General features: G+C 36.8%; 1 protein-coding gene across 1 annotated transcript; it reads right to left on the bottom strand.

Moving 5' to 3' along the window:
* Window positions 1-1,267: 1,267 nt before the first annotated feature.
* LOC110093858 lies at window positions 1,268-13,763 on the bottom strand. Its single transcript, XM_020818882.2, has 5 exons — window positions 13,608-13,763; window positions 12,207-12,278; window positions 3,202-3,320; window positions 3,054-3,117; window positions 1,268-2,968 (listed from the first exon to the last, which is right to left on the bottom strand). The coding sequence occupies exons 1-5, from the start codon at window positions 13,674-13,676 to the stop codon at window positions 1,484-1,486; spliced, it is 1,809 nt and encodes a 602-aa protein (XP_020674541.1). The 5' UTR covers window positions 13,677-13,763; the 3' UTR covers window positions 1,268-1,483.
* Between the last annotated feature and the right edge of the window lie 459 nt (window positions 13,764-14,222).

Here is a 14,222-nt window from a genome sequence, read left to right as displayed (position 1 = left end):
TATTTATTGCTATACCATAAATAATAAGATTAAGGACCTATTTAAGATAACTTTTAGATCGCTTTGCTATTCAAATGATAATCATAATTTTATTTGTTTATAATTTTCTCATTATTATTTTATTATTTTTCAAAATTTTCGAATCCCGTTTGGGATGGTTTCAACTTTTTATAAATGTGATTTTAAAACTTATGAAAAAAATAGTTTTTTTTTTTTAAATTTGATGTAGAAAATAACTTCTATTACAAAAATTTATTGAAGTGTAAATAATGAACAAATAAAAATTATAATTATAATTAAAAAAAAATCCCAAACAAAACATTATAAGAAGAATTGGTGCTTTTTTATAACTAGAATAATTAAACTATTTTTCTCGCAACATCACAAACTTTATAAACCCATTCCACCATGCCTAACAAAAGAAATTATTCTGTGTTGAGGGCGGACGTGACTCTATGTCCAAAGGCGAATCAGGTGCAGTCACATCAACGGTATCAAATGGTACCCAGCAAAACTCAGCCGCGGTACACAACAAAAGGCTGACATGATAAATTCTAATTGATCTTCGAACGACATTTAACTTCTGCATAGAATAATTAATCCTAACAGACCCATCAAATAAATCAAGGTAGAGCCCGACACTAGAAAAATATGAGTGAAACCTCACAAATAAATTTACATAAAATTTTGATTATAGCTCAATATTATTTAGATTAACTAATAATATTCTCCCAAATAAAGTAAACCTAACACTTTTCTTTTCTTGATTAATTCATCTAACTAAATAGAACCCACCCTTATTTTTTAATAATGAGAATTCATTCATAAAGCATAGCAACATGCAGTGACAAATTATTACTCAAAGTTCAAATTCTTGATGTGGAACAATATTGCTTTTATAGAGGGAAATAAGGTCTAGTCGATAGCTTAAGAAACCCTGAAACTCTTTGAAGTATCTATAAAATAGAAATATTAGAACACTACTACATTGGAACTGCGAATTCTGTCTTGTATTTTTCTACAAATCTACTGCATTAAATTTAGCTTAATTCTCTCCAGTAAAACTGTGTTGGTTAGCTTCAGCATTCAGAACAGCGAAATTAACACTAATACCTGCCTCTAATTCCCTTCATCATGGAGATCATAAGTATCAATAGCCTTATCATTAACCTAATCACCATCATTTCAATTCTTATTTTGACACCTCTATAGCTATTCTATTTTAACTCTTTCACATTAATCTTATATCTATTTTAATCCGTTGCAATAATTTTTCTTCAAAAAATACAATAGGAATTAGGAAATATTCATGAACATTTACTATACAATAGTTTTTTCTTGAGAAATATTAGTAATGTAAATCCAACTATTCAAAAAAAAAAAAAGTCATCTCCTCCATTTGCAAAACCCAAACACCTGATGCAAGTTCATCAAGCTGGGTAACACAAAAACTAACCTCTTTGGATCAAAATACCGCCATAGACTAATCATCAATCCAGCCACCAAAGGAGCCATGATTTGAATATGAAGCTCCTGGCGTGTAACCAAAAGAATCAGGTGGAATGTTAAGCCTTGAAGAGAATGGAATGCCAGGGCTCATAGGTTGAGCCCTCAAATGGTTCATCTCATCAAGCCGAGGCGCATATCGCTGGATTGTGGATGATGCCTCTGGAACAGGACTCGAGAACCTGTAAGAAGACGAAGGGTACAAACCAGGCTGCCCTAATGATGAAGATCCTGAACCTCCCAAGGCGAACCTGTTCCCTGTTAGAAGATCTTCCTCATCAGGAATACCATAGGATCTAATCTGTGTCCTTGTATCTGATTCAACAGGCCTTCCAAAACCATTTGTGACTTCTTCACTATGCTTACTATAATTTCTAAACTGGGGCCCAACTTCATCACCTGGCAAACCATAAGAAGGTCTTCCATATCCATTTCTGACAAAAGGACTCGAGCTGAAAGTGTCTATACTGTTATAACTTCTAAATCTTTCATCTGGATTTGGAATCGAGTAAACCTCAGTTGCAGATCGAGCATGGGGGTTCTTAGTGTAGAAGCTATCCCTTTCTACAGAATTATACCTCCTAGGAATGATATCTGGATCCTCATTTAGTATACCAGATGGCCTTGAAAAAGTTTTCATCTCAATACCTGAGCCAGTATATCCACCATGACTATTTTCCCTGTCAAAAGGCACATCGAAAGCTCCTAACTTCAGCGTAGAAATGTCTGCAGGATCTCTTCTGTCTGCTGGGGAAATGCTCATAGAAAGTTCTTCCGACAGTTTTTCTCCTTCCACTTGCTGCGGATGCTGTTGCTCCTTCAACTTTTTCATCTTAGAAGTATCATCCTTACGCAATTCTGAAGATTTCCGCTTCTTGCTTTGCTCAGAAACCTTTTTGCTTGTATCTGGCCTGCCTGCTTTTTCCCCTGAAACAGCAATCTTCTTCTCAGACTTTTCTTCTACACGCTGCGGCTTATTTGGAACATCTCTCCCTGATTCTTTCTGAACTGAAGCAGTTTCCTTCTTTTCAGATCTTTCTGGGATGTGTTTCTTTTTGTTGTCAACTTCTCTACTTGTTTCTTGCCGTTTTGGAACTTCTTTCCTGTCAACTTGAATTTGTGCCTCAACCACTGGTTCGGATGATGCAGGATCATGGTGCATGGCTATGCCCTTCTGCTTTAGTGACGTGCTTTCTCTATCCACTTGATTAGCATCTTTCTCTATGTGCTTTTCTTCAGTATTCTTATTAGCTGTAGGAGCTTCTTCTCCACTATTTGGTAGAGAGTCTTTGTGAACAAGGAAAGAAGGTAGCATCTTAGACGTGTGACCTTGACTTGAAGCAATGCCCTCGTGCTTTGATGTCCAATCAGGGCGACTCCATAAGTAGAGAACTGGAGGTTTGTTATTCCACTGCTCAATTTGCTTGTCATTCACATCGATAGAACCAGGCAAATAAAATGACTGGATAAGAGAAAAAAAAGGAGAAGCGTCAAATTTTTTACATTTATTAATCAAAAATTGATGAAATAAACTGTACAGAGAATACCTTCCCTGAGAGGGTCACACGATCCTCCCAGATCAAGTCATATTGTGGACTCTTCGTATCTAACCTGAAAAAATTTTGACCACCGCATTCGATGATTTCAACTTAGCTGCAAAATAATGTAAGGAAAATAAAAACTGCAATTACCGACCTCCGAGTTTCCTCTGGAACAATAAGAATAAGAAGCTTTGGCTTGAAAGTAAGAGCTTTGTCTATGAATTGATTGGCTAGACGAGCATTTAATCCAAATGGAGGATTAAGGCCCATAATCTGTATGGAATACCAAAAATTATTAAAACAGAAACAAGATTCCTGCTGCTGTTTCTAGGTTCATGCTTCATAGAGCATTTTCAGAGGTTCCTGGACCATCAATATAAAGCACGATTTTACATGCAAAATGCCTAGATTCTTTGCATCTTTACGTCTACTGATAATGTCTTTCCATCTTTATACTTGATGAATGGGCTCAATATCTTTTAAAATGCATGGGCGAGGGATTCTATGGAAAAATGCTTAATGCTCCCTTGGGCTATAGAGTTAAAATGAGCAAAGTTGATGCAAGAGTTGAAATCAAATATTTTAATTTTTTGCTGTAGTTAAGTAATAATTGATTCGAAACTAAATTAAAATGTATTTTATAAAATATAAATTGAGCTTATTATATATATATATATATAATTTTGTGTTGAATCTAATTATTTCACCGAAGAAGATTGATTTTGCTTTGAAGCCAACTAAAATACAAGTAATTATTGAGTCTGTATCAATTTTCAGACATAATTATCAGGGATACATTAGACTATGGAAAACAAAATAGAATCACAAGCCTGGACGGTAGATTTCTTAGCTAAGCATTGTTGACATTAAAATAAAAAAAACGAGATAAATTAAAAATGAAAATGGATGGTCAGGCATGATTTTAGAACAAAAATTCATGCAAGATGCCAAAATTGCCCCCAAAGAAAGGCGAGAGATGCCAGCAATAATCTTTTTAAAGTGAGGCACCAGTTTCCAAACAAAACCATAGGCAAAGAAAAAATAACTAATTTGAGATTCTTTCCTAAAGAAACCATCAACATATTACAAATAAAACACAATATCTATAACAAGAAAATATTAAAGCCATCAATCGATAAAATAAACCAAGCAATAGCTACAATAGACCAATAATATTATATAGAGATGTAGATAATACTAACAAATCTTTCATGATATTTATCAGCTCGTAATCAATAAGAAAACTTACAAAACTTTTAAAGTAACAAATCAGGATTAGACAATGCTACATATACATTGACACCAAGACCATAAATTTAAGTTCTGTTAACAATTTAAAAAAGGCCTTAGCTTAAAAATGTGCTTGCCCAAAGATTTGTCAATCTCTAAACGGTGATACTAAGGTGCCACTAAGTGCCAACAATTTTGAAAATAAGCTGACATCATAGGCAAGACAATTTTATGGGCCCTTGTCTCCTTGATCACCAGAGGAACCATTATGCTATTGCCTCAATAAGAATGGATGATACTTTCAAAAACATGCAAAAATAAATGGAATAATTTGCTAAAGGAAGTTTTAAGGCGAAAACTATAAAACCACAAAAAGTAAACATCTGGGAAATGTACAAAACTCAGCTGGTAGAAAAGAGAATAACTTATGTGACTGTCTCAGTGCAAACAGTGAAAGGGTTTTACATCTTTACTCACGCCATAAGCAACTAGGAATTGGCGGAATAACAAAACTAGGCTTCGTTTGGCTACTACACCTTTCACCTAAATATGGTTTTAAGTAGTTTTGATTTACAAGGGAATAAAGCTTTGAGAATAGGGGAGGCACAGTAAGGTTTGAAGAATAGGGGAACAGAGAATAGAGAGGCATTGTACGGTTTGGTTCCAAACCAAACCAAACGAAAATTCGCACCCCAGCCTCCCATGCTTTTGGGAGAGTTTTAACGAATTAGGTTCCGGGATAAATTTTCCAAATGCATATTGGTTTTGAAATAAGACACTACCTAGAGATTTCACCCTCATTTTATGAAGACTTTATATTTGAGTTCTGGTTTCTTATAGGAGCAAGCCCCTATAGTTAATTACTCACCCCATCACCAGAGAGAACTTTCAATTAAGGCTAGTCATTAATGAATACGTTGTACCCGTAGATACGTGATATCCAGCATATAGTAGCAACAGGGTTTATGTTTTTGAGAGTTTAATATTTAAAATTAGAATCTTTAAAACAAATGAATTTTATTTATTTATTTATTTATTTGGGAGGGGGGGGGTGATTATGAGCCTGATCAAGATCCCATGATTTCGTCGTCCTTGGCCATCGTGGTCCCTGGTCTACTTAGTCAGAGGTAGTCGACCCAACATGACAAAAGGATCCTTGTCAGTAACCATGGGTTGCATCGTCCAAGGGTATCTTGTAGACTTGGGGTAGATGCTTATATAAGGGGACAAATTTGAATCTATCTTAGCTAACATAGGGCTTACCAATTATATCATATTGATTCATATCTCAAGGATTTTAATGACATTGGGGAGCATACGGGCTCTGGCCATGATCGTAATTTAGTGGTGCCATTTGACGGCAAACCACCCAGTTCAGAGGGCCCCGGGCATAACCATTTGCATGCGGTGTCATTTAGCGGCAAAATCATCAGTTAGAGGACACATGCCACGTCCATGCTGGCAAGAGAATGTTTGAGAATGAATCCTAGTGATATACACAACCAGACATTAGCTCTTTATAAGCTGAAGACTGAAGTGATATTTGAATATGTCCATCTCGGCAAACTGTTGCGGAGGATGGTTGGGTTTCGCTTTAAGTGTTTGATAGATAAATTTTGATTTTAAATATTTTGAATTTGAGTATTTTTTTATTTTTGAATTTTGAGGGAATTTGGGTAGCGTTTGAATATTTGGAATTAACCCATCCGAATTGAGATCTACGTTCAACAAGACCATCATCGGGGTAACTTTGACGTCATTTGAAATTTTTTGAATTTTGTAGAAGTTTGAGGGCATTTGAAAATATATGATCCCCTCCGACTAAGATTTACATTTAACACATTAATCATCGGAGAATTCAAGGGTTACATTTTTGTTGATTGAAGCTTGTCAACTCTGTCTACTTGCTAATAGAGGATCGGGTTCGGATCAGAATTTATTTCTTAACCCACTTGACATTCTTAGACATCACAAGTGTACCTATGACACACTCGTCAGGGCCTACGTGGGTATATGTCGTTGTATGCATTTCATATGATGCATTCATGTGTGTTTATGATATGATTTTTGAAATGCAACTGCATTGTCACATGACATATTAACATACTCTCTGCTTGTTACAGGTGTATGCGTGGGCATTTTGGAATGTAATCATGATGTCAGATGACACACTAGAGTGATGCCCTCTGTTTATGTAGGAGGACGATTTTGGAAGTGCAATTACAGTGTTAAATGACATACTTGAGTGATACCTTGATGTGAATCAAGTAAAAGTTGCTTGCGGAAATTAAGATGATAATTTAATAAAGCGTTACCACCATAAAGTTATCACCAATAAAATAAAGGATTAAATAAATTCTAGATAATCAACTTGCTTAGGCGAATAGGTGCTTTGAGATAACCAAACAATTCAAAAACATCCAATGATAAAAGAAATACTTAAATGCTCATAACAAAATCCTACGCTTAATAATGAGAAAATTCACCTCGAGCACCTTCGCACTCATTCACTCTTGGCTTTAGCGAAGGAGGAAGAACCATACAAGGATGGAGAGACCACTACGGAGAAGGAGACGAAAGTCTTCGTTACCGGAGAGGTAGCCGCTGGTGGAGGTGGTGGTGGATGGCGTCCGGTGATTGTCCACACATAATCTTGGAATTGGCCGTCGATGACGTGCACAAGTTTGGGGATGATTCGATCCAAGTAATCTTCAACCGTGTCTTCGTGTTCAAACCCCACGTCGAAGAATGGGGATCAAAGAACGTGGATGTTTCCGTAGGCATCGAATACGAGTCCTTCAAATTCTGGATCCGCCATTCATAGTGGGATTGAATGGGAAGAAGAAAAAAGAAAGGAGGAGGAGTTTGTCGTGAGCTAGGGAGAGGGATTAGAAGGGAGATCTTGCTTGGAAAAAAAAATCTGAATTTGAATTTCTGATTTTTTTTTCTTTGAATAGAGGGAGAGATTATTTGCAATTAAAATCTCCCTAAATTAGGCTAGAGAGGGGCGGCAGCTAGGGAGAATTAATTCCAAGCAAGGAGAGGAAAGGGGAATTGAAATTAATTGGTGGGGCCAAGAAATTAAATCAAATCTGATTTTTAATTTCAGATTTAATTTAATTTTAGGAAAGTTTCCAAATGAGGGGAGAATAGAGAGGGAATTTGAATTTGAATTCAAAATAGATTGGGCCTCAATTAAATCCCTTCCTAATTGTAGTGAGGTGAGTTGGGAAAGTATTAATGAGGGAATAAATGTTGAAATTCAAAACTCAAAACAGAAAAAAAAAAAAAAGAAAAGGAAGAGGGCCGGCGGGACGGTTCACGGGGTGGAGGAGTTGGGCAAGGGGGGGGAAAGGGGGAGAAGGAGAAGGTCGGGTGTATGGGGGTGGTGGGGACAGAAGAAAACAGACAAAAACAAAATAAAGCCAAGAGCTCACCAATGTGGGCTGTTGGGTATTTTGGGTGGAGTCTCTCCTAGGTCTCCTTTTTTTCTCTCAAGCTCTCAAGCAAGAAGAAGAATGAAAATCTCAGAAACTTTATTAATCAAACATTAAGCTCATACAATAGTAGAAGACCTCTTTATATATGTCTCATCAAAAGAAAATAACATGACTTAAATGCCCACAGGGCTACAATAATAACTAAACATCCATAAGGGAAAAATAGTAAACTAAAAACTGAAATTAAAAGATACATGGAAAATATCAGAAATGACATGGAAAACATCAAAAATATAAGCTCCTAATCGTAGCCGTCGATCTACGATTCCTTCACCGGTAGACCTGCCTAAAATGTTTGTCGATGACCTCATCATACCTTCTACTTATTATAAATGCACGCGGGGGTATTTTTATTATTGATTCTCTGCTTTTGCTTATAGGTGAATCGTAGCATCTTTATTCGACTGCGGTGAGACACCTCATTACTCTGATGTAGGCTCATTCGTTCTTTGGGAAGGTCAGATCCAAGAATCAGCTGACGTTTGTCTTAGATTAAGCAAAAATATCTAAACAACAGAAGGTCGTTTTGTTATAGATGAGGTATCATAAGCTAATGAAACAAAAGGCTCGACATATCGATCGTTATATTTCTTTGTCCCGACATGTCACGTGAGTAGGACATTGAGTTGAAGGGCTTGATCTTCGGGTCTTCACTTGAATGATGTGCATTCTTTTTCGAGAGCCGCGTCATTTTTTGCAGAGATGATAGAATGAGATATCATTCATTCTTTTTTTTCCTTCACGTGCTCATTCTTGGACTCTACATAATCATTCATAAAACCATTTGACTTCGTGTCACATTGTCGTAGCTAGGGCCTTTTGCTGATGCAGATCAACGGGTTTCTTGCGGTGGTTTATAGATTGTTGTCGTTATTGGAAGTCTCCAATATTTTTGTAGGGATGACAAATATGAAGCATCTTTTCAACTGATCATTCTTTGACTCTACAGAATCATTCATGAAATCATTTAACTTCGCATCGCGATTGGAATCTTCCTTTGACGACTTATCAATGTACTTCCTCTGTACATCGAGTTGTATTTATACCCAACATACTCGCAACATGTCAATCATCATTGTTGTAGGTGTCCGTAGGGGAGGCACTGTTGTACACATTCATCATTGGTCGACAGCTATTTACTGTTAACCTTAGGCAAGTTTCCATATCCATCTGCCTACCGACATCGACTGTCACAAGATCAATGCAGCTGCTTAACTGTTGGATGGTTGTTGAGTGCAAAAATGATATAATATCTATTGTACATTGTTCGTCGTCATCTATAGATGGACTACTATATACAACATATCTCCTACGATTATTTGTAGGTGTTGTATGCATTTGTGTCCACAGAGGATTCATTGCACTTGCGATATCCCACTGTTGTTATCCATAAATAGATCATATCATCCACACTTGTTTATAGGGAATGGTCATGTTCATTATAATCTCCCTCATGTGTTTGTGTAAGAGTCATTTCACTTGCATCGTATACACCTTCACCATTCACAGGTGGTCTATATACTTGTTTTCAGTGATGGGTCGTATGATGTTGACATTGACTTCAAGGCATTATTGTATCAATGCTTGTTATCTTCATGTAAACGGTTGTATGCATGACGGGTCTTCTACTATTGTTTGCAAAATCCATCGTCTCCACTTGCAAGCTGACTGTTACTTGCATTAGGGCTTTCATCGATGCAAGTACGAGACACCCGCGCATTCTATAGTCAGCTGTTGTCGCTTGAAAATAAAATGTATTCAACTACGAGGGGATGGTTGTAGGAATTCATTGCATTTATCATGCATTAATCAACATCATTTGTCGTGTCACATATATTCGCGGGTTTTTTTTACGATTGATATTTGTTTGTAATTGTTCAAATGCTGTAAATTGATTACTATTCATTGTTTGTGTGCATCGAAGTCTTGTTCATCACGAGTTCCCGGTTCATTCGTTGATGTTTATATGAATGACTTGAATTGTTATTTAGCATTTGCATTTTAGAGTTAATTGTTTATTTTAAAAGTTAGGGTTTTGTTCCCTACTTGTTTAGTTCAAATTTGATTCCCTATTTGTTCATACAAGTTCTCTGCGCAGTTGTTCAAGTTCTGTGCATTTTTACTTAATCACAGGTCCTTTGTATTGCTGCTCAAATTAAGTCATTTTTTGTTGTTCAGATCATATGCACTTCAATCTGAATTTCGGCAACATCCCAATATATCCCCCGTTTGGGAAAATTTTGGGAAGTCATAGCCTTCCTGCCACGTCAAGAAAGATGTGCACAGTCGGTGTCAAAAAATGCATGCATGGGTCTTCAAGAGTACCTATTTTGAAATGCACAATCGTTTCCCCTCCAACATTGAGGTGTGTACAAGTAAATTATGCCCCGTCGTGCTAAGAAAAGTGAGCACGAGGGTTACCTACCTCATCGAGAGCACCGTGGCGAGTTTCCTCCCCATCATGCTAAGAAAAGTGTGCATGGGTGGTTGCTCAAGCATTGAGGATAAGGTTTGGACCTTTATACTTGCGTAGAGGTCGTCGGCTATGTTGACTATGTCAAGATGATGATGGCTATGTCGGGGCGATGGCGGCAGTGTCAGCAGTCAGGTACGGTAGAACAGGAATGAGAGGTGCAAATGATTGGATTGACTGTGGAAGCTCGGATGGTTCAGAGAGGGGATCTAGGATTTGGGTCGAAAGGCAGGCACGTGTACGAGAGAATCGAATGCACGAGTTGCTTAGACTGCGAATGGAGTTCGATCAGATCTTCCTATGACTGTGAGAAGGACGGACAGCCTTCGGAAAGCTTCTGATCGGGATTCGACGGTGTGGTCATGACCAAAAAAGAAGGCTAGGATATTTGGAAGATTTGGCTTAAGGAGCGAAATTGGGAAGAAATGTCATAGCTTGATTGTTGTTTAGAGCCCCGAGACGGGGATTTCGCGTTAATGGGATAGCCGAACGAGAAGCCTGCAAATGAGGTTGGGTTTATGGAGCGCGATAGGAAAATATGAAGTCCAAACGAGCTATGCGTGTAGATTTTCAGGATATGGAAGTCGAGGAGAATCGGGGTTGGAAGATGACGGAATGAACGCTTGAAAGGGAGGTAATATTCAAACGTGAAAAGTGGGCCGCTCGTATATGTGAATAGCAATGAAGAAGGCTTCCATTCGTTTCCATTAAAACAAAGCCAAAGGTCATGCACAGAGATCAATTTGTCGTAGATGTCGAGGCGTGGGAAGGTTGTGTGAAGCTTACTGCCGGACGGACGGATCGCAGGCAAGGTGAGGTAGATCAAGTTGATTTTTTTTTTTTGAGTTTTTTTAATCCAAATTGGTGTAATGATAATAATGATTTTATATCATCATTATTGCTTAAGATTATTGAAATAAAAATTGAAAAGTTTTTGCCTCAACTTTCACTTGATTTTTTGAAATTCTAACATATTGTCCCAAAAACCACGTCGATTTGAGAGTGCAAATTTCATTGGACGAAATTACAACTCATTTTAGGTATTGTTGGCGCTCCGAGCGCAACGACGAAGTATGTTTTACGGTCGGAGGTCGTTTAGGCAGCGACGTCGCAAGTTGATTTTCTCGATTTATGAGGCATTGCCTCGGGACCCATGCCGATCTCCTCGCGTGACTTCAATTGAACAAATTTATAGTCACTTTTGAGTATTGACGACGCTTAGAACACAATGACAAAGTCTATTTTGCGATCGACGTTGCACATCATTTTTGGGTGTTGGTCACCAACTTTGACCGGTCACGCCCAATTCGACTGCGAGGGGCTTCGACTTAGGGGAATTCGATGTTCTGGTCGGAACGGCGCAATCCGTTCGGCGATTGGATGTCATTTGACTTTTCAAGTGACACGTCATTTTTTTGTCGCCAATTTCCCTCCTTTACGCGTATTCAATATGTATGTCAAGACAATGTGGAAATAAAACCAAACTACATCAGTTCTCGTTTTGGGATAAGAAACAAGAAAAGGCTATAACTTGGTTTGAACCAATTTGGTTTAAATAGATTTATTAATTCTTTTCGGATTGGTTTAATGTAATTTTACACATAATAGCAGCGCAAAAGTGTCCTGTAAACCATAAGTTAGAGATTAACCACTTTCGTTTGATGATGGCTTAAGAAAAACTGCATTATATTTGGTTTGGGTTATTTTAGGTTTTGTTTTCATTTTAGGAGTAACTTCAAACCTAAATCAGATAAACCAACCAGTTATAAAAAATTTCAAACCATAACCAAATCACCACAAACCAAATAATGAAGAAAAGTTTATTTATATGTGAGAGTAATGATTTTGTCATATAATAATACAACAAAAGGTCAACATCATCACAACTGTACCAAGTGACGTCTTAGTTGAAATCGAAAGAAAACCAGACTGAGATCACAGTGTAATGTTGCATACCAATTTTGACCCTGTTGGTAATTCATTAGGCCGGACTGTCATCCAATCTCTCATCTCAAAATTGAAATCATTCTGCATAATGGTAGAAGAGATTTGTTATTAACTGAAGATGCTTAAGTAATTGTCATGCTGTAGGAGTGAAAGGATACAAAAGTAAAAAAGGTGAACTTTAAGAAAGAAGTTTTTTTATTAAAAACTAACAGTAAAAAATAAATAAAAGAATACACCAAGACCTAAAGACTTGTGCTTGTCTGTTAGTTGATAACTTGATATTTGAGGAAATGAGAGGACAACTTTTTTCAATATAAAATGTTCTTCATAATTGAAATCAGTGCATTTAGAAACGCAAAAGTCAAATAAATAGGATAAATAAATAAAATAACTGGAAAGCAGATCCCTAGTGAGTGGAATCATGCAAAGAGGAACTTTACTATATATTATATAATGATTTGATATGCAGTCCAAACACAGTCCACATGCCTGAACTTCCAAAATGTGCCCATCATTTTTTTCAAATGGCTATCTATTATACTTACAACTTGCAAACATATCCACATATCAAACACGCCATTTCAAACCCACAAATTTCACAATGCAGTCACAAATTCATAAATGAACTCTGACACAGCACAGAAACAACAGCTGCCAGAGAAATAACTGCATGTTGAAGGGAATGGAGAGGAGGGTTCTAGAGCTCAAATTCACATAAAGCTCAAATCTACAACTTGCTCAAAGTCTCCTCCAAATCATGACCTAAACCTGAAATATTCCGTTTTACTTTATAATAAGGAATCATCTGAGCTATTTAACCATCCATATCAAAACTTGAAGTATCACATTGTGCCTTAAGTCCCTTCACATATCATCTAAATAATTGTTAGCACATATGATTCTCACATCTGAATACTTGTCTTTCATAAACGTGCAAACTATACAGAAAACATATCCATCTTACGTTTTTTGTAATGGTAGGTCAAGATATCAAGTATGTTGTGGCATTGGAAAGGCCAACCTCTCCCCTTTTGGTAGCCAGAGGAAAAGAAAGTACAAGTCTAACCCTCATTTGATGTCCCCATGCTCACAAAGTTCAAACAAGAATAGCTAGTTTGATAGAGCATAAATTGAAGATAGCTTGTATCCAATTCCAAAGAACAAGTTTAACAGGGATCGGTTCGCCGGTAGAACAGGTGGTTTTAATAGGGATCGATTCGCCGGTAGAACCGGTGGTTCAGGCCTATTCATCCAGGTTTGATAAAAATCGGTTTTCAAGCTGAATCAGACCGGCCTTTAGACCGGTTCACAGCAGAAATAAAAATAAAGCATGTGATTTTAATGTCATGAACTGCACGAATATGCTGACAATGCTACATAGGAATTTCAACAAGTTAGCGTAAACACTACCTTTGCCTGAAGAATGTCATAGTTCTTAAATAAGCATTTCTTTCCAGTAGAATCAAGCTTTTCTTTCATCAGAATACTGAATTCATTTGCACCACAACAGAAATCAACTACCTGACAAACACATTTAAAATCATTTCAAGAAATTGATAAACTGAAAGTGGAAACCAAAATAAATTAAAAAGAAAACATTTTCCTTAGAACATTCAGCAGAATACTTCAATTAACCAACGGAAGGTGACAGTGCAGATGAATAATTTTTCAGGTAAACAGTTAAAGAGGGAAAATTGCTTCAATAGTTCAGAAACACAGTAAAAAGCATTCCAGATTACCTTGATGATCATAAAAACCATCAACAATTACAAAGAAAGTAACTTTATAAAATTGGCCGAAGATAGAAGAAAATTAACATAAACACAGCAAATTATTACTTGCAAAAAGACATCAAGTCATACATTAAAAAAAAATAACTTGACTCGAAAGAACACAGGTAGCCCAATTGTTGAGAAACAAGGTTCAATCATGCAATAAAAGAAAATGTTCATATTTCCGGAATGAAGCTAATCTAGAATGACAACAAAGAAGCAAGATTTAAGAAAGTAAACTATCATCACATTA

The sequence above is a fragment of the Dendrobium catenatum genome, unplaced genomic scaffold (genome assembly GCF_001605985.2).
Source record: "Dendrobium catenatum unplaced genomic scaffold, ASM160598v2 fragScaff_scaffold_621, whole genome shotgun sequence".
NCBI lineage: Eukaryota > Viridiplantae > Streptophyta > Magnoliopsida > Asparagales > Orchidaceae > Dendrobium > Dendrobium catenatum.
This window is presented reverse-complemented; position numbering and strand designations above follow the sequence as displayed.

What these genes read in the sequence shown, in the direction of transcription:
- LOC110093858 (XM_020818882.2), bottom strand. Translation starts at nt 13,676, where the DNA reads ATGAAAGAAAAGCTTGATTCTACTGGAAAGAAATGCTTATTTAAGAAC. An exon ending in ATGACATTCTTCAGGCAAAG is followed by an intron (nt 12,279 to 13,607) that starts GTAGTGTTTACG and finishes ACCATTATGCAG; the next exon opens with AATGATTTCAATTTTGAGAT. An exon ending in TACCAACAGGGTCAAAATTG is followed by an intron (nt 3,321 to 12,206) that starts GTATGCAACATT and finishes TATTCCATACAG; the next exon opens with ATTATGGGCCTTAATCCTCC.